The 23,023-nt window shown below is 40.4% G+C and overlaps 1 protein-coding gene across 6 annotated transcripts in view; it reads right to left on the bottom strand.

The window, feature by feature from the left end:
• Window positions 1–23,023, bottom strand: part of AMPH (amphiphysin) — a 367,517-nt gene that overhangs the window by 126,861 nt on the left and 217,633 nt on the right. For all 6 annotated transcript variants that reach the window (XM_066388207.1, XM_066388206.1, XM_066388210.1 and 3 more), the window contains exon 3: window positions 14,852–14,906. In XM_066388207.1, coding sequence (XP_066244304.1) covers window positions 14,852–14,906 — 55 coding nt within the window. The remainder of the gene's footprint in view (window positions 1–14,851; window positions 14,907–23,023) is intronic.

The raw sequence follows: 23,023 nt of genomic DNA, 5'->3' as shown, positions 1-23,023 counted from the left end.
AGTAAGCATTCCTGATAAATAATAGGATATGCCACGTTGCAGTGAGAATTATATGAAATTGAACAGTTAAAGATTATGTCAGTGCCTGGCATTTATGAGCTCAATAAATGTTGACCATTATTATTGTGCTGGACTTCTACGTCTCCTTGGAGTTTTATTTCTTCTAGCCTGCATTCCATACAACCACGGAAATTATTTTTATAAAATGCTAATCTAATCAGGTGTTTATTCCCTTGCCTATGATAATGTAATGACACTTCTCCACTGACAAAATGAACCCCCAGTATTATACATAAGCACCTCTCTGGATGAACACTACCTGCCTTTCCACATCTCATGCAGTTTAGCTTCCTGCTCACTCTGCACTAATCTGCTTGTTCCCTAAGAGCCCATGCTCCTTACTGCTTCCGAAGCCTTTGCACATGTTGCTTCTTCTACTTGGAAAGTCCTTCCAGCATCAACCCCCTTCTTTTGAATATCTTATAACCTGATGACCAGGTATGCTCCTTTCTTGATCCACACAAGTCTAAGTTCCGAGGAGAGACCGTTCCTGCCCTGGTATGCTGTCCTCTGTTGTGATGGCACACGTGTGGACAGACTGACTCTACCTTTTATTTATTTTTTTTATAATAATTTTATTTTTTTAATGGGGTGACATCAATAAATCAGGATACATATATTCAAAGATAACAAGTCCAGGTTATCTTGTCATTCAATCATGTTGCATACCCATCACCCAAAGTCAGATTGTCCTCTGTCACCTTCTATCTTGTTTTCTTTGTGCCCTTCCCCCTCCCCCTCTCCCATTCCCCCCTCCCCCGCATAACCACCACACTCTCATCAATATCTCTTAGTTTCACTTTTATGTCCCACCTACATATGGAATAATGCAGTTCCTGGTTTTTTCTGATTTACTTATTTCGCTTCGTATCATGTTATCAAGATCCCACCATTTTGCTGTAAATGTTCGGATGTCATCATTTCTTATGGCTGAGTAGTATTCCATAGTGTATATGTGCCACATCTTCTTTATCCAGTCATCTATTGACGGGCTTTTTGGTTGTTTCCATGTCCTGGCCACTGTGAACAATGCTGCAATAAACATGGGGCTGCATGTGTCTTTACGTATCAATGTTTCTGAGTTTTTGGGGTATATACCCAGTAGAGAGATTCCTGGGTCATAAGGTAGTTCTATTTTCAGTTTTTTGAGGAGCCACCATACTTTCTTCCATAATGGTTGTACTACTTTACATTCCCACCAACAGTGGATGAGGGTTCCTTTTTCTCCACAGCCTCTCCAACATTTGCTATTACCTGTCTTGCTAATAATAGCTAATCGAACAGGTGTGAGGTGGTATCTCATTGCAGTTTTGATATGCATTTCTCTAATAGTTAAAGAAGATGAGCATCTTTTCATATATCTGTTGGCCATTTGTATTTCTTCCTGGGAGAAGTGTCTGTTCATATCCTCTTCCCATTTTTTTATTGGATTGTTTGTTTCTTTGTTGTTGAGTTTTATGAGTTCTTTGTATATTTTGGATATTAGGCCCTTATCTGAGCTGTTTTTGAAAAAATCATTTCCCATTTAGTTGGCTTTCTGTTTATTTTGTTATCAGTTTCTCTTGCTGAGCAAAAACTTCTTAGTCTGAAGTAATCCCATTCATTAATTTTTGCCTTCACTTCTCTTGCCTGTGGAGTCAAATTCATAAAATGCTCTTTAAAACCCAGGTCTATGAGTTGAGTACCTATGTCTTCTTCTATGTACTTAATTGTTTCAGGTCTTATGTTTAGATCTTTGATCCATTTTGAGTTAATTTTTGTACAGGGGGACAAACTGTAGTCCAGTTTCATTCTTTTGCATGTGGCTTTCCAGTTTTCCTAGCACCATTTACTGAAGAGGCTTTCTTTTCTCCATTGTGTGTTGTTGGCCCCCTTATCAAAAATTATTTGACTATATATATGTGGTTTTATTTCTGGACTTTCTATTCTGTTCCATTGGTCTGAGTGTCGATTTTTCTGCCAATACCATGCTGTTTTGATTGTCGTGGCCCTATAATAGAGTTTGAAGTCAGGTATTGTAATGCCCCCAGCTTCATTCTTTTTCTTTAGGATTGCTTTGGCTATTCGCGGTTTTTTATAGTTCCATATAAGTCTGATGATTTTTTGCTCTATGTCTTTAAAAAATGTCATTGGAAGTTTGATAGGAATTGCATTAAATTTGTATATTGCTTTGGGTAATATAGCCATCTTGATTATATTTATTCTTCCTAGCCAAGAACAAGGTATATTCTTCCATCTCATTATATCTTTTTCGATTTCCCTTAACAATGGTTTATAGTTTTCATTATATAAGTCCTTTACATTCTTTGTTATGTTTATTCCTAAGTATTTTTTTTTGTTGCAATCGTGAAGGGGATTATTCTTTTGAGTTCGTTCTCAATTGTTTCATTGTTGGCATATAGAAAGGCTATTGACTTCTGTATGTTAATTTTGTATCCTGCGACCTTACTGTATTGGCTTATTGTTTCTAGTAGTCTTTTTGTGGATTCTTTGGGGTTTTCGATGTATAGGATCATATCATCTGCAAAAAGTGATACCTTTACTTCTTCTTTTCCGATATGGATGCCTTTTATTTCTTTGTCTTGTCTGATTGCTCTGGCTAGAACCTCTAGTACCACATTAAATAAGAGTGGAGAGAGTGGACAACCCTGTCTTGTTCCTGATTTAAGGGGGAAAGCCTTTAGTTTAGTGCCATTTAATATGATGTTAGCTGATGGTTTATCATATATGGCCTTTATCATGTTGAGATATTTTCCTTCTATACCCATTTTGTTGAGAGTCTTAAACATAAAATTGTGTTGTATTTTATCAAAAGCCTTTTCTGCATCTATTGATAAGATCATGTGGTTTTTATTCTTTGTTTTGTTGATATGGTGTATTACGTTAACCGTTTTACGTATGTTGAACCATCTTTGAGATTCTGGGATGAATCCCACTTGATCATGATGTATTATTCTTTTAATATGTTGTTGTATTCGATTTGCTAGTATTTTGTTTAGTATTTTAGCATCTGTATTCATTAAAGATATTGGTCTGTAGTTTTCTTTTTTTGTGCCATCCTTGCCTGGTTTTGGTATGAGGGTTATGTTGGCCTCATAAAATGTGTTTGGAAGTACTGCTTCTTCTTCAATTTTTTGGAAGACTTTGAGTAGAATAGGAACCAATCTTCTTTGAATGTTTGATAAAATTTGCTGGTATAGCCGTCAAGGCCTGGACTTTTATTTTTTGGGAGGTTTTTAATGGTTTTTTATATTTCTTCTCTACCGATAGGTCTGTTTAGGCTTTCTGCTTCTTCTTGACTAAGTCTGGGAAGGTTGTATTGTTCTGGGAATTTATCCATTTCTTCTAGGTTGTTGAATTTAGTGGTATAAAGTTTTTCATAGTATTCTACAATAATTCTTTGTATATCTACGGTGTCAGTGGTGATTTCTCCTCTTTCATTTTGGATTTTGTTTATATGAGTTCTTTCTCTTTTTTCCTTGGTAAGTCTTGCCAAGGGTTTGTCAATTTTGTTGATCTTTTCAAAGAACCAGCTCCTTGTTCTATTAATTTTTTCTATAGTTTTTCTGTTCTCTAATTCATTTATTTCTGCTCTGATTTTTATTATCTCCTTTCTTCGGCTGGTTTTGGGTTTTCTTTGTTCTTCTTTTTCTAGTTCCTTAAGGTGGGAAGTTAAGTGGTTCACTTGGACTCTCTCTTGTTTGTTCATATATGCCTGAAGTGATATGAACTTCCCTCTTATCACTGCTTTTGCTGCATCCCATAGATTCTGATATGTCGTATTGTCATTTTCATTAGTCTGTATATATCTTTTGATCTCTGCACTTATTTCTTCTTTGATCCATTCATTTTTTAAAAGTATGTTGTTTAGTTTCCACATTTTTGTGGGATTTTTTTCCTCTTTTTTGCAGTTGAATTCTAGTTTCAAGGCTTTATGATCAGAAAATATGCTTGGTACAACTTTGATTTTTCTGAATTTGCTGATGTTGTTTTTGTGGCCCAGCATATGGTCAATTCTTGAGAATGATCCATGTACACTGGAGAAAAATGTATACTCAGTCACTTTGGGATGAAATGTCCTGTAGATGTCTATCATATCCAGGTGCTCTAGTGTTTTGTTTAAGGCCACTATGTCTTTGTTGATTCTCTGTTTGGATGACTGATCTAGAGCCATCAGCGGTGTATTGAGGTCTCCAAGTATGATTGTATTTTTGTCAGTTTTTGTTTTAAGATCAATAAGTAGCTGTCTTATATATTTTGGTGCTCCTTGGTTTGGTGCATATATATTAAGAATTGTTATGTCTTCTTGATTCAGTGTCCCCTTAGCCATTATGAAATGGCCATTTTTGTCTCTGAGTACTTTTCCTGTCTTGTAGTCAGCATTATCCAATATGAGTATTGCTACACCTGCTTTTTTTTGGATGTTATTTGCTTGGAGTATTGTTTTTCAGCCTTTCACTTTGAATTTGTTTTTATCCTTGTTACTTAGATGAGTTTCCTGTAGGCAGCATACAGTTGGATTTTCTTTTTTAATCCATTCTGCTACTCTGTGCCTTTTTATTGGTGAGTTTAATCCGTTTACATTTAGTGTAATTATTGACACTTGTGAGTTCCCTATTGCCATTTTATAGATTGCTGTTAGTTTTGTGTCTTGTTTGATCCTTCTCTTTCGTTTTTCTCTCTTTTGTTTTTATTTGGTTGTATTCCATACATCTTTCTTCTGTTGCTATCTTTTTTATCTCATGTGCTTCTGTGGTGGTTTTTTCAATGGTGGTTACCTTTAAGTAATGAAAAGGGTCCATACCCTGTTCATTGTAGCGAACTATTTTGTGAGTACCTTTGCACTCCATTGTCCTTTGCTACTGTTAATCTCCATCTTCTACCTCCCTTTCTTTTTGTTGTTGTCACAGTTTAAATTTGGTTTTATTGTGTTCTTCTTGGAGCTTTTATTTGTGGCTCTGTTTTTTTTTGTTCTTTGTATCTGATTGGAGAACCCCCTTTAGTCATTCCTGGAGTGGGGGTTTTCTGATGATAAATTCCCTCATCTTTTCTGTATCTGTGAATGTTTTTATTTCTCCTTCATATTTGAAGGATAGCTTTGATGGGTATAGTATTCGTGGCTGAAAGTTCCTTTCTTTCAGGACTTTAAATATTGGGGTCCACTCTCTTCTAGCTTGTAGAGTTTCTGCTGAGAAATATGATGATAATCTAATGGGCCTTCCTTTATATGTTGTATTCTTCTTTTCCCTGGCTGCCTTGAGAATTTTTTCTTTGCTGTTGGTTTGTGCCAATTTCATTATAATGTGCCTTGGAGTAGGTTTGTTGGGGTTAAGAAAACTCGGAGTTCTGTTTGCTTCTTGAACTTGAGGCTTTAGTTCTTTCCACAGGCTTGGGAAGTTCTCATCTATTATTTGTTTGAGTATGTTCTCCATTCCATTTTCTCTCTCTTCTCCCTCTGATATACCTATTATTCTTATGTTATTCTTTTTGATGGAGTCAGATAATTCTTGTAGGGCTATCTCATTTTTTTAAATTTTTGAGTCTCTTTCTTCTTCTCCTTTGTGCCTCAAGTTGCTTGTCTTCTATTTCACTAACCCTCTCTTCTATCTGACCTGTTCTATTAGCTAAGCTTGTTACTTCGTTTTTCAGCTCGTGTATTGAGTTTTTCATCTCTGTTTGTTTTGTTTTTATAGTTTCAATTTCCTTGGACATATATTCTTTGTGTTCATTGAGTTGTTTTCTGAGCTCCCTAAATTGCCTTTCTGTGTTTTCTTGTATATCTCGGAGGATTTTTAGGATTCCTATCTTGAATTCTCTGTCATTTAGCTCCAAGGTTTCCAATATATTAAATTTTTTCTCCATAGATTTTTCCTCATCTAGCTGTGTTACCTCTCTTTCTTTTGTATCCATGATATTCAATTTTCTCTTCCTTAATGGCATCTGAGGGTGGTTTTGTTGATAGTATTAATGAGATTTAATAAAGAATAAAAAGTTAAAAAAATAAAAAAATCGAAGTTTTTTTTTAAGAAATTAATAATAAAATAAAGAAAAATAAAATAAAATAAAAATTTTAAAAAAAGGAAGTTATTCCCCCCTTCCTTTTTTCCTCTCCTCTCCTCTCCCCTCTTCTTGAGAAAATCTTGTGGTGAACTGTGAATTATAACAAACAATGCCTGTAATGGAGGGCCTGAATTGGGGAAAAGTAATAAAGGGGCAAAAAAAATAAAGGGGGGTATGGACCCACAAAAAGCAAATAAGGAAAAAATTTGGGTCAAGAATAAAATGATTTGCTTTTAGGTGTTGGTTGACTAAGAGTTATGATGAGAGGAATAAGAGGAAAACAGAAAAATGGGGGGACAAATTAAAAAATTACTATTGTATTTAGTGGAACAAGAACTAGATAAAATGGAGAGCCAGGGATGGGAGCACTGCTAGTGAGTTAAAAAGGTGAAGTAAAACCCCCCCCAAATGCCACAAACATAAGTTTGAATCCCAGATAAGATCATTTGTTTGTTATTGAGGTTTGAATGAGAGGAGATGTAAAGGAGAAAGGAAGAAACTAATATAGAGGGAGAAAAGAAAGAGAGAGAGAGAAAGAAAGAGGGAACCACTAAAAGAAGAAAAAAGAAAAAAGAGGAGAGAGAGAGAGAGAGAGAGAGTTAAGGGTTTTAGAGTGCAACCCTCATAGAGAGAAAGGAAGAGGAAAGAAAAGATAATGGGAGATGTAACACTTATGGGTAGTGTAGTTCAAGGAGAGGAGAGAGTAAGACCGGCAGAGAGTTAATCGGCCAAATTGGAAGAGGAAAAAAAATATCAAGAATGAAGATAAGAGAAACAAACGAACAAATATAATAAAATGGGATAGGTTATAAAGTCTGCAGATTATTCTTGATTTTGAGAGGTTATCTTCTTGCTTTTTCTTTTCTCTCCCTCTTCCTGGTCGGTGACTCTGTACCCCGGGTTCTGCCCCTTTGGCATGCTCAGGTAGAGGTTTGCAGTTGATAAGTCTCTATGGCGATATCATGTATTGTGCTTTAGTCTCGTTGGCAGTCGAGGCTCATTAGCATTTATAGGCTCCGACAGTGAGAGAGTCCGTGTTCCTGGAGCCTTTCTCCTAGTCTTTCCTTCCTCAATTAGTAGCCTGATAATCCAGCTATGGGGTTGCTGCTGCCTCTGCCTGGATAGTAAGAGGCTCAAAGAGCTGGCAACTCCCCACTCTATTTCCACTCAGCACAAGTCTCTGGGTAAGGCTCAGTCAGTCAGAGCTGCTAGCATAATCAGGCGGGGTTTCCGCCCACTCAAAGACCTCTGGCTCTGCCACTCTGTCCGGTAACACAGGCGGTCGCCCAATCCCGGGGCGCTTGGAGGAAACTCTCGCTCACTATCTGCGCGCGCAGACCAGGATATCCGGCCAGCAGTCTCACGCTCTGAGTGAAACCCCCAACCGCATGGAAAAGTTGCAGCGTTGGAATTGGCTCTCGCTCCGTCCCCGTGCGCGGCTTTGCAAGGCGCTGGGGCGGCTCGAGATTCCGCTTTGGCCCACACAAAGGCCCCTGACTCTGCCCCTCTTTGTGATAACACGGGCACGCACTGTCGAGGCACTTGGAGGAATCTCTCGCTCACTATCTGCACGCACAGACCAGGATATGAGGCCGGCCGTGTTTCCCTCTGAGTGAATCCCCTACCAGCACGGAAAAGTTCCACCATTGGAATTAGTTCTCGCTCCCTCCCGTGCGCGGCTTTCCCAGGGCGCTGGGGTTGCCCAGAGATTCCGCTTTCGGCCCACAGAAAGGCCTCTGACTCTGCCTCTCTGTGGGGTAACACGGGCACCCACTCCCGGGGCTTAGGAAGAAATCTCTCGCCCACTATCTGCGCGCGCCGACCAGGAGATCGGGTAAAATGGCTGCCCCGCTTGTCTTTCTGTGTCTGGGTTTGGCGCAAGTGTTAGCTTGTATTGCCCAGGTTGCCACAGGATCAGTTTTTCCTCGGCTTGGATCTCTGTGCCACAGCCTGGTTCAGCCGTTTGTGCCGTGGCCTGGATCTATTCACCCCCTTTGCCCACCTCAGTTTCTATATTCACGGATCCCAGAGAAAGCCGCCCTGTTTAGGTTAGTGAGGAAGGCAGAGCATTTCTTACTCCCTATTTCCTTCGGGGTTTGGTTATATATTTAGCCAATCTTTCGCTCGACCATACCTTCGGGTGTATTGCGAAACATCTGGAGGCTCCAAGGATAGGTTTTTCTGTTCCTGGTTGAAGATCTTGTTGAGTTTGGGGGGAGATTTATCGGTATCGCTTCCTACCCTCCATTACTCTCGACTCTACCTTTTAAAGCTGAGTCTATTGAAGCTAACACATCAGCTTAACTTCTGTGTGAATGAGCCCAAACCTGTGACCTGAGTGGATTCTGGAATGTGTACAGAGGTCTCAGCTAGTCACAGAGTTTCCATTACTCCTTCCTCTGGGCAAGGAGCCTTAGATGTTACCCATCTCATTAGCTCACCCTGGCCCCAGGGTTGCCGATGTCTAGTCTTCCCCTGAGCACCCACAGTCTGCTTTCCTCACACTGATGCCCATCTCTGAGGCATAAGAGGGCGGTCTAGAGGTGACAGATGCACAGATCTGTAAACTGACAAGCTGGACTCGTCTGATTGTTCTTTGGTCTCTCGGGTCCTTCAGTGTCAGGCTGGCCCTTTGAACAGAACAACACATAGGCATACTTCTGTTGAAACTAGTGCTGTGCATATCTGGGTTTTCTGCCCGCTCAACTCTCCCCGTCCCTACTGCAAGCTCCATGGCAGCAAGCACTGGGCATTGTTCATCTCTGCATCTCTGTCCCCTCAAACAGTGGCAGGCCCATACATGGGACTTCATGCGATGTTTGCTGCTAAAATGAATGAAAATATAAAATCTACTTTACAAAGCCCAAGAATCAGCATAAATAATAAAGACCTACAGAGGTGAATGTCAACCGGAGACTAGTGATGATTAAATGAGTAGTGCTCCCAGTGGTAGAGATCTGGGGGCTTCTATGAGCAACTGGACTACTTTACAGAGGAGGAACCTGAGGCAGCTGAGAGGCCTGTGCTTTTCCTGGCTGTTCCTGGGACTAGATCCAGGGCCATCACCATCCAGGGCTAGAAGTCAGCCCTCTAGACTCCTGCCTGCAGGATGGTACAATTAGTTGGCTAGACTTTTTTGTGTAAAAAATAAAAAAAAAATTGCCATAAAAGTACTTTGACAATGCAAATTATGATCTACTTAACATGTAACTCTTGTCTTGGGTGTGTTCCCAAGACCCAAAATGTTCTCCATGATCTCTACCTCTGTAAGACTTTGAAAAGAAAAAAGCATTCACAGTCAAATCACTGGGAAACACCTTCCCCCTGCATGTGCAGGTGGCACTATATCTGGATCTCCATCAGCCAGACTAACAGTGTTCACCTCACCCTGATTCCCTGAGACTCTGCCCCACCCACCTGGCAAAAACCACTTCCAGTGGCTTTTCTATACAAACAACCTCTTAGTTCATGTGGTAGAACTTCCTAAAATCTCTCCATCAGGCCTGCTGGCAACCTTAGGAACATATTAAGGGCTCTGATAAACTCTGTAGTAATCTGTTCAAAATTCATTTCAACTCACCTTTAATTTAAATGTAGATCTCTTCTATGGAGCACCATTTGCTAGCATCATTCAATCAGTAAAACATGAGAGGAGATGTGGCCAGTAGGAGCAGAACGAAAGGTTGCTTTGATGACCCCCCCACCCCATGTGCCTCTGGAGCTCATACTCAGTGGGTTCTCCCTCTAGATCACATTTAAAATAATTATGTCAGTCTTTTTAAATGGCATTCTCCTTACAAAGGCAATAAAATAGACTAAAATATATAGATTTTTGGGTAAGAGATCCAATTCATTCAACAAATGTTTCTACTTTTTAAAAAACTCAGCTAACATTGAAAAAACCTTGTGTTTGAAATAATATGACTTATTGTATTCAAATCCTAAATCAATAATGAAATAAATACCTAGAGTTCTTTCTATTTTCTGAAGGGACTACTACAAATAATAAATTCTTAAGGTCAATTTTTTAGTGCAGTTAATTATGAACTCTGAGCTTGTGGGTGTTAAATTCTCTGAGCCATAGTTCTTTGAAAATGTAAAATAAGGCAATGTCATTTATCATACAGCTTTTTGAGTGGTTAATAAGAGGTAATATGCCTAAAACAGTACACAAACTAGCACATACTAAGTGCTCATTAAAAAGTAATAGTAGTAAGTTGTCATTAGTCCATTGGGTAAATGAACTCCAATTTGTGAAAGTACTGCCCTACCAAAGGTCATACAGTTCAAAGGCAGTATAAACAGTGGATAAAAGCAGGGCTTCAGGAGACACACAGACCTGAATATATATCCAGGCCTTGTTGTTTACCGGGCATATGTGATTTTGAACAGCTCTTTAACTTCTCTGCACCTAGCTTTTCTTATGTGTAACATAAAGTACCTGCCCTCAGAGAGTTGTCATGAGGATTAAAATTATATGCATCATGTATAAAACTTAAATACATTTTAGTTTAAAAATCAATTTCAGCTTTGGGTCAAGATGGAGGAGTGGGCAAATGTGGTACTGGCACCCACCCATGACCGCATCACAATGGAAGTAAACTAAAGAACAACCATAACTGAGAACGACCTGAAATCTAGCTAAACAGAAATCCAGGAACTAAGGATATACAGAAAGAACCACATCTAGACTGGCAAGAGGAAGGGAGACATGGAATTAGCTGGTCCCATACAATGTGTGGCAGTTAAAAACTGGGAGGAATATCTTAGCCATAAAGGTTTCCCCTGAGGAGTGAGGGTCCCAGCTCCATACTAGGGCCCCAGCCTAGGGTTCCAGGAAAAGAAGTCCCCACAATATCTGACTATGAAAATCAGTGGGATTCAGGCTTAACGAGACAAAAGGCTGCTGAAGTCCCAGGCATCTCCTCTTAAGGGTCCAAACTTACTTAGACTCACTTATTCTGAGCTCCAACACTGGGTCAGTGGCTCAAAAGGCTCCAGGGACATACAGGGAGAAACTCAATTGTCTGGCTTTAGAATGGGCGCTGGAGGGCTGCTTTCTCCCAAACAGAAGAGCTGGTAGAGGCCACTGTTCCTTTGCTGGGACTTCCCCCTGCATGTACAGGAGGCACTATATCTGGATCTCCATCAGCCAGACTAACAGTGTTCACCTCACCCTGATTCCCTGAGACTCTGCCCCACCCACCCGGCAAAAACCACTTCCAGTAGCTTTTCTATACAAACAACCTCTTAGTTCATGTGGTAGAACTTCCTAAAATCTCTCAAAAGTTCACAAACCCCAAGCAAGCAGTATCTAGTCTCAGCATGTCCTGAAACCCTTGCTAAGTGGCCCCAGGCCTGGCTCTAGCTACAGGTGGACTTGGTTCACAGCTTGGCTACTCCTAGGTACCTCCAAGCCCAGCACAAGTAGCAGCCATCTGCAGCTTGCTCTGTAGCTCATGGCAAATGGCCCTGGGCAGGATATAAATAGTGGAGACCTTGACCTGCATCTTCTAGGAGGCCCCACACCTGGGGTCAGTACACCTGGTAGCAAGATACAGACCACACCAGAGTACCACCCAACCACTACTAGGAATGACACATGTAAGGGTCAAAATTGGTAGGCAACCCAGCCCCATTAATTAAGTAAGTTTTACTCTGCAAGGTGGGCCTCTGCCCAGGAGTTCCTCCACTTTAGTTGAAGCCAGTCCTCATAGCCAATAGTCTGGGGGTCAATCGCTCCCATTCATGTGCCAAAAGCAATCAAGGTTCAACTAAAATGGCTCAGTGCACATAGCCCACACAGAGGGCACACCTGGAGCACCCAGCTTGGGTTACCAGGAAGGCTGAGTCACAGAGCACTACAGGACACCTACTACATAAGGCCAGTCTATCAAGGCTGAGAGACAGAGCATATCTACTGAATACACAGAAACAACCATAGAGAGACAGCCAAACAGAGGAGACAAAGAAGGAGTTCCCAAGTAAAAGAACAGGAGAAATCTACAGAAAAAGAACTAAATGAAATGAAGGCAAGTAAACCATCAGATACAGAATTCAAATCAATGGTTATAAGAATACTCAAGGAACTTAGTGATAACTTCAACAGCACAAAAAAGGTCATGTAACCATAAAAAGAACCAGTCCGAAATGAAGAATACACTAGAAGAAATCTAAAACAGACTAGATGAAGCAGATAATTAATCAGTGATTTGGAAGACATGTGAGCAGAAAACACTCAAATAAAGCAGGGAAAAATATTAAAAATGAAGACAGTTTAAGGAACCTCTAGGACAAGTATAACATCTGTATCATATCAGAAAGAGAAGAGAGAGAGCAAGAAATTGAAAACCTATCTGAAGAAATGACTGAAATTGTCCCTAATTTGGTAAAAGAAAAGAACATACAAGTCCAGGAAGCACAAAGCCCCAAATAAGATAAATCTACACAGACCCACACCAAGACACATCATAATTAAATGCCAGCAGAAATCTTAAAAGCAGCAAGAAAAAATGTTACCTACAAGAAGCTCCCATAGGACTGTCAGCTGGTTTCTCAGCAGAAGCTTTGCAGGCCAGAAGGAGTTAGCACAAAATAATCAAAGTGATGAAAAGGAAGGACCTATGGTTGAAGTTACTCTACCCAACAACGCTATCATTTAGAATAGAAGAACATATAAAGAGATTCCCATACCAAAAATCAAACAAACAAAGAAAAAGTTAAAGGTGTTCATCACCACCAAAACAGAATTACAAGAAATGTTAAAGGATCTTCTTTAAGAAGAAAAAAGAAGAAAGGAGAAGAAAAAAATATGAATAATAAAATGGCAATAAATGCATATATATCAATAATTAAATGAATTAAATGCTCTAATCAAAAGACATATATTGACTGAATTAATAAGAAAACAAGACCATTACATATGCTGTCTACAAGAGACTCGCTTCAGAATGAAAGACTGAAAATAAAGAGATGGAAAAAGATATTTCATGAAAATGGAAACAAAACAAAAAAAGCTGGGGTAGGGATACTCATACCAGACAAAACAGACTTTAAAACAAAGGCTCTAACAAGAGACAAAGAAGGATCCAGCAATTCCAGTTCTGGATATTTACCATGAGAAACCCAGAATACTAAACCAAAAAACATATACACCTATATGTTCATTGTAGCATTTCTTACAATAACCAAGATATGGAAGCAACTTAAGTGCCCATCAACAGATGAATGGATAAACAAAAAGTGATACATATATACAATGGAATAGCAGCTTACAAAATAATAAATTCTTGCCATCTGCAACAACATGATGGACCTAAAGAGTATTGGGCTAAGTAAAAAAAGAGAATGACAAATAACATATGATTTAACTTATATGTGGATCATAAAAAAAAATAAATGAACAATCAGAATAGAAACAGACTCATAGAGATAGAGGACATTTTGATGTTGGCAGAAGGTAGGAGGAGTCGAGGGAAACGAGTAGAAAGGTGCAGGGATGCAGAGGTACAATTGGAAGTAAAAGGGATGCAAAGCAGTGATTTTCAACCGTCAGTCCACAGACCAGTGTCAGTCAGCCAGAAATTTTATTCCATTTCTTCGAAAGAGTTAACTACCCTGATCCTGAAATAATTCTCCTATATTCACTGGTCCCCAAGTGTAAAAATGTTGAAAACCATTGATGTCAAGTACAGAATAGTCAATAATACAGTGACGACTATGTATGGTGCCAGATGGGTACTAGATCTATCCAGATGATCACGTGGCAAGTTATGTAAATGTCTAATCACTGGGTTGTACACCTGAAACTAATATAATATTGTATTTCAACTGCATGGACAAATAAAATAGCATTTATAAATCAATTTTACTAATTTTATGACTTTTTATTAAGATTTTCATTATTTTATTATTTATCACTCTCTTTGTAATCAATTTCATACATCTACATTGAAATTCCTAGAATAAATTATTAGACATCGAACCACTGTATCAAAAGGCATATCATACAAACAATGCATTTAAAGGCTTTTGCTCTCCTGGAAGGCTGTCCTACCAGCAGTGTATGAAAGGGTTCTGCTCCCTACAGCTTTACCAGTGCTCAGTAGCATGTTTTTTTAAAGTCTTTAAACATTTAGAAGAAAAATGTCATTATCTTTTGGTTTTATTTACTATTCTCTGATTACTCATTCTCTCTTCCCTACACCACTGTTCTAACTTCTTTGCCTTTTATGGCTATGACAGAAACAAAGCCAGGCTCTCTCTGTCCCCACACAGTGGCAGGACTGCAAGCATGGCTGGTCCCCACAAATCATAGGCAGTCCAGGGCCATGATTCCAGATAATTCTCCATACAAGTCTGTCACACGTCTGGCCCCTTTCAGCAAGAGGGCTTAAGTGTGATTCTGAGAATGCCCTCTTGGGACATGGTCTCCCTCAGGTAAAAACCCTGCAGCTTTTCTCAAACAAGGTCTCAGGTTTGCTCTAACATCACTAGCATGTGGGAGGCACTTATTCCTCATTTCTGGCATCAAGGCAGACATAGTTTTTTCCTTGTACACTCTGATCACTTCAATGGGAATTTGGGAGTGGGTGGATTGGAACACCTGAAATCAAATACCCTCTTGCCAGAGAGTCAAATGACTTCGTAATTAACATTCAATCCTGTCACTCATGAATTCCAAAAACCACCTGTGCTTAGTAACATGCTGTAAACAATGCACACACATTACCTTTGATAGCTGCTAAGTATCCTCGGAGTTCTCGCTGAAGTCTGGTACCCTCTGCCTGAAAAACACACAAACTGATACTGAGCATCTTGTCTATATTTTGCATGTGAACATGCACAAAGCAGTCAGTCTCAGAATTGTTATTGCCAGAAGCTCATTTTTGAAAGAACAGAGATATGTGAACATAGACTAAACAAACTGCCCATCAGTCTAGATATTTACAGAAATTTTATTAAGCTTTAAAAAAAAAGGACAAGGCAAGTACAATTTTGCTAAGAATGGAAACTGTGGCCCACCATACTGGCTCTTGCATATTCAAGAGCTAGCAAGTGACTAAATTTTGACACAGGGTTATAATGGTAGGAAAGTGATCACTACTCTCCAATATGGTAGCCACTAGCTGCATGTGACTGTTCAGCACTTGCAACATGACTAGTCTGATTTCATAGACTTTGCACAAAAAAATATTTCATTAATATGTGTAATGCTGGTTGAGGCCAGACAGTTTCTCACTGAACTCGGGCAGACAATAGAGGAACTGTGGAGCTGGAAGGCATAGGGCCATACCCGTTTATTGGAGGCTCACAAAAACAAGCGAGTGAATAACCAACAAAAGGAGAAGAGCTAATAAAAAAAGAAAATGTGCAATTTGCACTAAGGGCAAGGGAGCAAGGAAAACCGCACCTCACCGTGGCGGGAGAATGCTCTGGGAGAATCGCCCCGAGAAAAAGCACCCACAGCCATATGTAGACCACACACACGGGCTGCTGCCACACGCTGACACATCAATCAGGCAAAGTGCTTGCAGCAGGTAAACCCATGAGCAAGCCTAACACAGCCATTTTCCCCACAATATGCTTTATAACATTGCATGTTAAAATAATAATATTTTGAATACACTGTTACACAATTGTATTATTAAAATTAATTTCACCTGTTTCTTTTTATGTTTTAAAATAAAAACAACTAGAAATATTTGAATTACACATGTGGTGTGCATTTTATTTCTTTTTTTCTCTTTTTATTGAATTTATTGGGGTAACACTGGTTAACAAAATTATACTGGTTTCAGGTGCATAATTCTACAACACATCAACCATACACTGTACTGTGTGTTCACCATACTAAATCAAGTCTCCATCCATCAACATTTATCTCCATTATACCCTCCTGTACCTCCCCGCACACCACCTTCCCTCAGTAATCACCACATTTTTATCTGTGTCCATGATTTTTTTCTTTTTTTCAATCCCTCCTCACTCAGCTCACCCCCATACACACCGCTGACAGCTGTCAGCCTGCTCTCTGTGAGTCTGCCTTTATTTTTCTTCTAGTTAATTTTGTTCATCAGATTCCACATATGAGTGAAACCATATGGTACTTACCTTTCTCTGACTGGCTTATTTCACTTAGCATATGTAAAGCCAGTAGCCACGGCCTCCATCAGTGCTTGGCCCATGCAGGTTTGCATTTGATTCAGACATACGGTAATGAAACAACAGAGTCAAGAACTGGTGGGCCATTAGCTTTAATCTTAGCTCGCACCCGGCGGACGAGAAATACACACAGTGGGAAAACATTTCCCTTTCCATTCAGTGTTCACAAAGCTACTGACTTATCCAAGTTTCCTAGAATCAAAGCTTTCTACCTCACCAGCCTTATTCACCTCTGTTTCCCATCTCCTTCTCTCTGCACAAACCCTGCACAAACTGGATACTCCTTCTGCACTCCGCCATCCTGACTGCTTCTCCTCTCCTCCATGTGGCCTTTTTCTGCTCTCCTCCAGCATGGGCTCCTCTGCCCCATTATATAGTGTAGAAATCAAAACCTTTAATCCAATATACAAATAAGGAAGTCTCTGATACAAAATCACTTATCTCAGGCAAAATGAGATTCCTCACAGGAGTGCACCACCCCACATCATGCAACAGTCAAGGGTGTGGGGAAAGGCTTACTTTTGAAAAGATCTTAGTATTAAAAGGGTGGGAAAGGCTTAGTCTAAAAACTAAGCCTTAGCCAGGCATCCCCAAACTACGGCCCGCGGACCGCATGCAGCCCCCTGAGGCCATTTATCCGGCCCCCCACTGCACTTCCGGAAGGGCCACCTCTTTCATTGGTGGTCAGTGAGAGGAGCACTGTATGTGGCGACCCTCCAACGGTCTGAGGGACAGTGAACTGGCCCTCTGTGTAAAAAGTTTGGGGACCCCTGCTAGGCTATAATGACTTTGCCGGCTAACAGCCTGTCTCCCACACCCAATGCAAACAATATATTTACAAACTTATTTCACCAACAGCATAATACTCTCCAAGTTTATCTCCATGCTGTCACAAAGAGTAAGATTTCCTTCTTTTTTATGGCTGAGTATTCTATTATGTAAATGTACCACAGCTTTTTAACCCCTCATCTACCAGTTGACACTTGGGCTGCCTCCAAATATTGGTTATTGTAAATACAGTGGTCCCTCGTCTATCACAGGGGTTAGGTTCCAGAACCCCCCCCACCCCCACCGGGGTAGGTAAAAATCTGCGAAGTAGTGACCTTATATTTATTTTATTATTTATATATATTTTAAGGCTTTATAAACCCTCCCCACACTCTTATAAACCTTTCCAACACAGTTACTAACCTTTCCCACACTCTTATAACCACTTCCTATGCTCTTAAACACTTTCTACATTCTGTGTGTGTGTGTGTGTGTGTGTGTGTGTGTGTGTGTGTGTGACAGAGACAGAGAGAGTCAGAGAGAGTGACAATTAGGGACAGACAGGAAAGGAAAGATGAGAAACATCAATTCTTCATTGCAGCACCTTAGTTGTTCATAGATTGCTTTCTCATATATGCCTTGACCGGGGGCTACAGCAGAGTGAGTGACCCCTTGCTCAAGCTAGCAACCTTGTGCTCAAGTTGGTGAGCCTTGCTTAAACCACATGAGCTTGTGCTCAAGCTGGCGACCTTGGGGCCTCGAACCTGAGTCTTCCACGTCCCATTCCGATGCTCTATCCACTGCGCCACAGTCTGGTCAGGCTCTACACTCTTAAACCTACATAATTTTAACAACATATAAAATTCTATATTGGTATTCAGTGAATATACAGTAATATTCTTTTAATATGTTTTAATAGTATTTTTATATTTTAATATTGTTTTTATTTTTTAGGCTAGAATATTCTTATTTTACCACAAAAATATTTAAAATAATAAATATATAAAAGTACCTATATACCACAAAATCCCACCATATAACAAAAAATCAGTAATACGAAAGTAGATATATACAATTTTAAAATCCACGATACAGTGAGACCGTGACAAGGCAGCTGCGACTTGGCAAGGGACGACTGTAACACTGCAGTGAATATGATGGAGCACATGTTCTTCCAAATTAGTGTTCTAGGTTCCTTCAGATAAATTTCCAGAAATGAAAGCACTGGATCATAAGGCAGTTCCGTTTTTAAATTTTTGAGATACCATAACTCCACACTGTTTTCCACAGTGGCTGCACCAGTCTGCATTCCCACCAATAACGCACGAGGATTCCCTTTTCTCCACATCCTCACTACTATTTGTTGATCTATAGATGATAGTCATTCTGACTGGTGTGAGGTGATATCTCATTGTGGTTTTAATTAGCATTTCTCTGATGATTAGTGATGTTGAGCATCTTTTCACATTCTCTATCCCACCCAAGAAAATATCCCATTCACAATTGCTTCAAAAAGTATAAAATATATCTAAGAATAAATTTAACCAAGGATGTATAAAACCTGTACTCAGAAAATTATAAAACAATGACAAAGAAATTGAAGAAGATAAAACAAGTGGCACAATATTCTGCGTTGGTGGATAGAAAGAATTAATATCATTAAAATGTCCATATTGCTCAAAGCAATCTATATATATTCAACGTAATTTCTATCAAGATGCCAATGGTGTACTGCACAGAACTAGAACAAATATTCCAAAAATGTATACGGAACCACAAAAGACTCCAAATAGCAACAGCAATTTTGAGAAAGAACAGAATTGGAGGAATCATACTACCTGATATTAAACTATACTTCCAGGCCGTAATAATGAGAACAGCCTGGTACTGGCATAAAAACAGACATATAGACCAATGGAACAGAATAGAGAGCCCAGAAATAAAACCATGCCTTTATGGTCAATTAATATTCCACAAGGGAAGCAAGAACATACAATGGGGTAAAGTCAGTCTATTCAAAAAATGGTGTTGGCAAAATTGGGCAGATACATGCAAAAAAAAAAAAAAAAAAAAAAAAAAAAAAAAAAAAAAAAAAAAATATACCACCTTCTTACACTATACACAAAAATAAAATCAAAATGGATTAAAGACTTAAATGCATTTTCTATTGGACATTATCAAAATAGAGAAATTTTTAAATGTAATTTTGACCTATGAATCCTAGCTTTGGTTTGGGTTGCCCTTAGAAACTCAGACTCTGAAACTAGAACTAGATTGCAACTAATATAATGTGAAATTAACCCAGGCAATGACAGCTGGGACATAGAGAAGTGAGGCAGGGAAGGGATGAGAGCCATCACAGGGTGTCATATCCAGCAAGTTACTGTGGTGGGTAACTGGCCCAGTCCCACTGGAGAACTCTGGGAGATAGTGTCACATCCTATAGATATCCTAACCGAGGGGCAAGAAAGCTGGGGCATTTATCTATCAGCTCCTAACAGTTATTGTTTGAGGACAGCTCCTGGGAAACATGAATTCCCCCTGTATTTCCACACAAGGGCAGAGAGGTCCCCAGTAACCAGAACAAATGCTCAGGCAAAAAGCTGCCCTTGCTGGCAGTTGTAACTAAAACTAGTGGGATTAGAAAAGAGGGGCTAGGGGCATATAGCTGGGCTTCCACACAGTGTACTCTGACACTGCACCTGAAAATATAACAATGTATGCAATTTAACTGGATAGTTATTTAGTAAAATTGCAGAGAGCTAGCACACTGACTCCACCTTGATAAGTAATACTATAATATCTAAATTATAACTCTAACTTGATAGTTAATAATATAGTGCCCTGAGCAGATAGCTCAGTTGGTTAGAGCATCATCTCATATGCAGAGGTTGCCAGTTTGAGCCCTGATCAGGGCACGTACAGAAACAAATCAATTCTTCTCTCTCTCTTTCTAAAATCAATAAAGCAAATTAAAAATAAATAATATATTATCTATAATAGTCATATATAAATCAACAACCATTTGTTAGTATTATTCAAAAGGGGCGGGGGAGAAGTGAAGAGACAAATACCTTCTTTCATCAGTGTATTACAATCTAGGAGGGGAACTGAAATATCTAAATAGAAAATTGCAAAATAGATTACATTTTGCTCTTTAATAGCCATGCAAAGTGTTTGGAGTACAAAGCAAAGACAAAATATCGATCACATGTTAAGATGCATAGAGATGATACAAGGAAACTGTGAAAAGAAGTGTTTAAGACTATGCTGGACTCCACAAGGATACTGTAGAAGCACACTTTCCTGTCTGTACACTACAGGAAAAGTGACACTTTTATGAAAGGCACATAAAGCTCAGGTGAGGTTTGCTTTATCTTCTTTAAACTCAAGCTATTTTTGTCAGCTCTGTAAAACTGGGTCCTATCAGATAAAAGCTTAGGGTTAATTCATTTTCTGGCAGTGTAAGGCCAGTGGCCATGGCCATGCCCATGCAGGTTTTCACACTGTTTTTGGGCAGGTGGTAAAGAAATTGGGGAGCCAAAAATGGTGGGCCATTTCATTTATATTAAAGTCTTGCAACAGTGGATGAGCAAGCAGGCAGGGAAAACCGCTTCCCTCTCTCTCTCTCTCAGGACTCTCAAACCAAATAGACTGGGGGAAAACCCCTTCTCCAGTAAACAATAGCAAACAATGGCCCCTCCCAAGCAGGTAGACAATTCCCAATTTGCAATCTGCCTCCTTGAGGACAAGCGCCCACAGCTCATGCACCAAACAGGCAAAGTACAAGGCAAGCAAGCCTAACACACTTGTTACGCACTTTTTTGCCCAACATTCCACCCCTTAGGGTTGCTTGCTTCACAATCTACACAACAAGTATCTTCCTGATGGTCCCTGTGTGAGGAATGAGGTACATTATTACATAAACAAACAGAATACAGCAACAGCACAAGTTATACAATTACAGTAATTACAAAAATATCCTTCACAGTGACTTCCGCAGCACTCTGCCCAAAGCCCTAACTGGAGGCCCTTCTCTAGCCCCCTACCCAACCCCTGGAAACTGTAAAGTGTCCTTAGTGTGTCTCTCCAACTGGATAAAAGCAGCTTCCTTGTGCAGGAGGGCCTCCACTGGAGCTGTCCCCCTCATCAGGGTCTCTCATATTGTCCAAAAGAGGTATGGCCATTCAACAAGGGAGCCAGTGTCCCTCTCTGGTTGCATTCCAAGAATTAATACACCACTCAATGATCAGTCCATGAGAGACAGCCCAGCTGTCTGTGCAAATCACCAAGGTAAAGGCCCATGACAGGCAACTAAACACACAGCTCTTTATTAACAGACCTCAGTGCCTTTCCATAAGTGCTCTGTCCATTACCACAAGCCCCATTCAGACCCCTCAGCAAGCTTACAGGGCCTGGAAAGGTCAAACATATTCAAGGCCTGTGCTGCCTTGACAGTTCTCTTAGCTGCTGCTGATGCCACTGCAAAACAAACAAACAAAAAACACCTATTATCTTCTAATGCCAACACCTGCTGCAAATTAGAAGGAAACCAATGGCTTGCCAATTTCACATGGGGCCTCAGGCCTCCCCCCAATCCCTGTTGTCATGGAAGTTCTGAAGATGCTGCCTCAAGAAGAAGTATATGGTAATGGCAGCCAATTTTTCCATTTCTGTTCCAGGGAGCATGATGTCATATACACCTACATCCCACAACTACAGCAACCCTACCAGGGGCTCAGTTGGTTTCTGCCTCAATTGTGCCCCCAACTCCATCAGCTCTGCCTGGGTTTTTTACCTTCTGGGTGATCACCAGCTAGGCTCTGAGTCTGCAGAAGGTAGCTTCAGCCCGAACCTCCTCATCTTCAGAAGGAGTTGGAAACGCCTGCTCTCACCAACTCAGAGCCACTTCACCTGCACAAATGCTGCTGCTCCTTCAGCGACCATTTCAGCTGCCGGCTCTCAGCCTGAAGCTGACTCTGGAGCTCTGAACCCGCAGTTGTTTCTCCACCAACTGTTGGTGCCAACATTCCGCTCCAGGGTAAACTGGAGCTCATACATCTGTAACTCCTTGCCCAGAGATCGCTCCAGTTCCAGGCGCCATTGGTGCTCGGCCTGCATCTCACACTGCAGCTCTTGAACCCGGTCGGCCTCTCAACTCACTCTAGTTCACACCGTCACTGGTTCTCAGCCTGAAGCCTGACCTGAAGTTCTTGGATCTGCAGATCCTTCTCCAGTGATGGTTCCAGCTCATCCTAGAGCTCTTGACCTCAGGCTGCCTCTTACACAGAGCTCTCAGTTTCCTCTCACTGGGTTGTAAAAAACACACAGCCAACAGCCTCCAAAAGGACAGCCATGTGGAACCATATGCTGTAGGATAACGACCACTCCTCTCTCACACCCTTCAAGGTGGCAGAGGCTCCATACCAATCTAATCCAAATCTTGCCAGCTGTACCAGATGTAAGGACCGTGCCCATGGCCGTGCAGGTTCACATTGAATTTGAGCAGTCAGTAAAGGAACTGCGTAACCAAAAAATGGTGGGCTGCTCCGTTTATATATTAAAGTCTTGCAACAGTGGACAAGCAAGCAGGCAGAGACAACCACTTCCCACTCTCTCTCAGGACTCTCAAACCAAACAGACTGGGGGAAAATCCCCTTCTCCAGTAAACAATAGCAAACAATAGCGCCTTCCAAGAGGTAGGCAATCCGCAATCTGCAATCTGCTGCCCTGAGGACAAGTACCCACAGCCTTACATAGGCTATACACACATGATGCTGCCCTGTACTCATGCACCAGTCAGGCAAACTACAAGATGAGCAAGCCTAACATACTTGTTTGCCCAACAGGCACATAATAAACTTCAAGCAGAATGGTTCTATTCAGAATGCTAGACAGTAATCATCAGAATTCTAAGAAACTGATTGCCTTTCTCATGTCTCAGCATGGCTTAAAATCAAAACTGTAGAAT

The sequence above is a fragment of the Saccopteryx leptura genome, chromosome 6 (assembly GCF_036850995.1).
Source record: "Saccopteryx leptura isolate mSacLep1 chromosome 6, mSacLep1_pri_phased_curated, whole genome shotgun sequence".
Taxonomy (NCBI): Eukaryota; Metazoa; Chordata; class Mammalia; order Chiroptera; family Emballonuridae; genus Saccopteryx; species Saccopteryx leptura.
The sequence above is the reverse complement of the archived record's forward strand: the minus strand, read 5'-3'. Positions and strand labels throughout refer to the sequence as shown.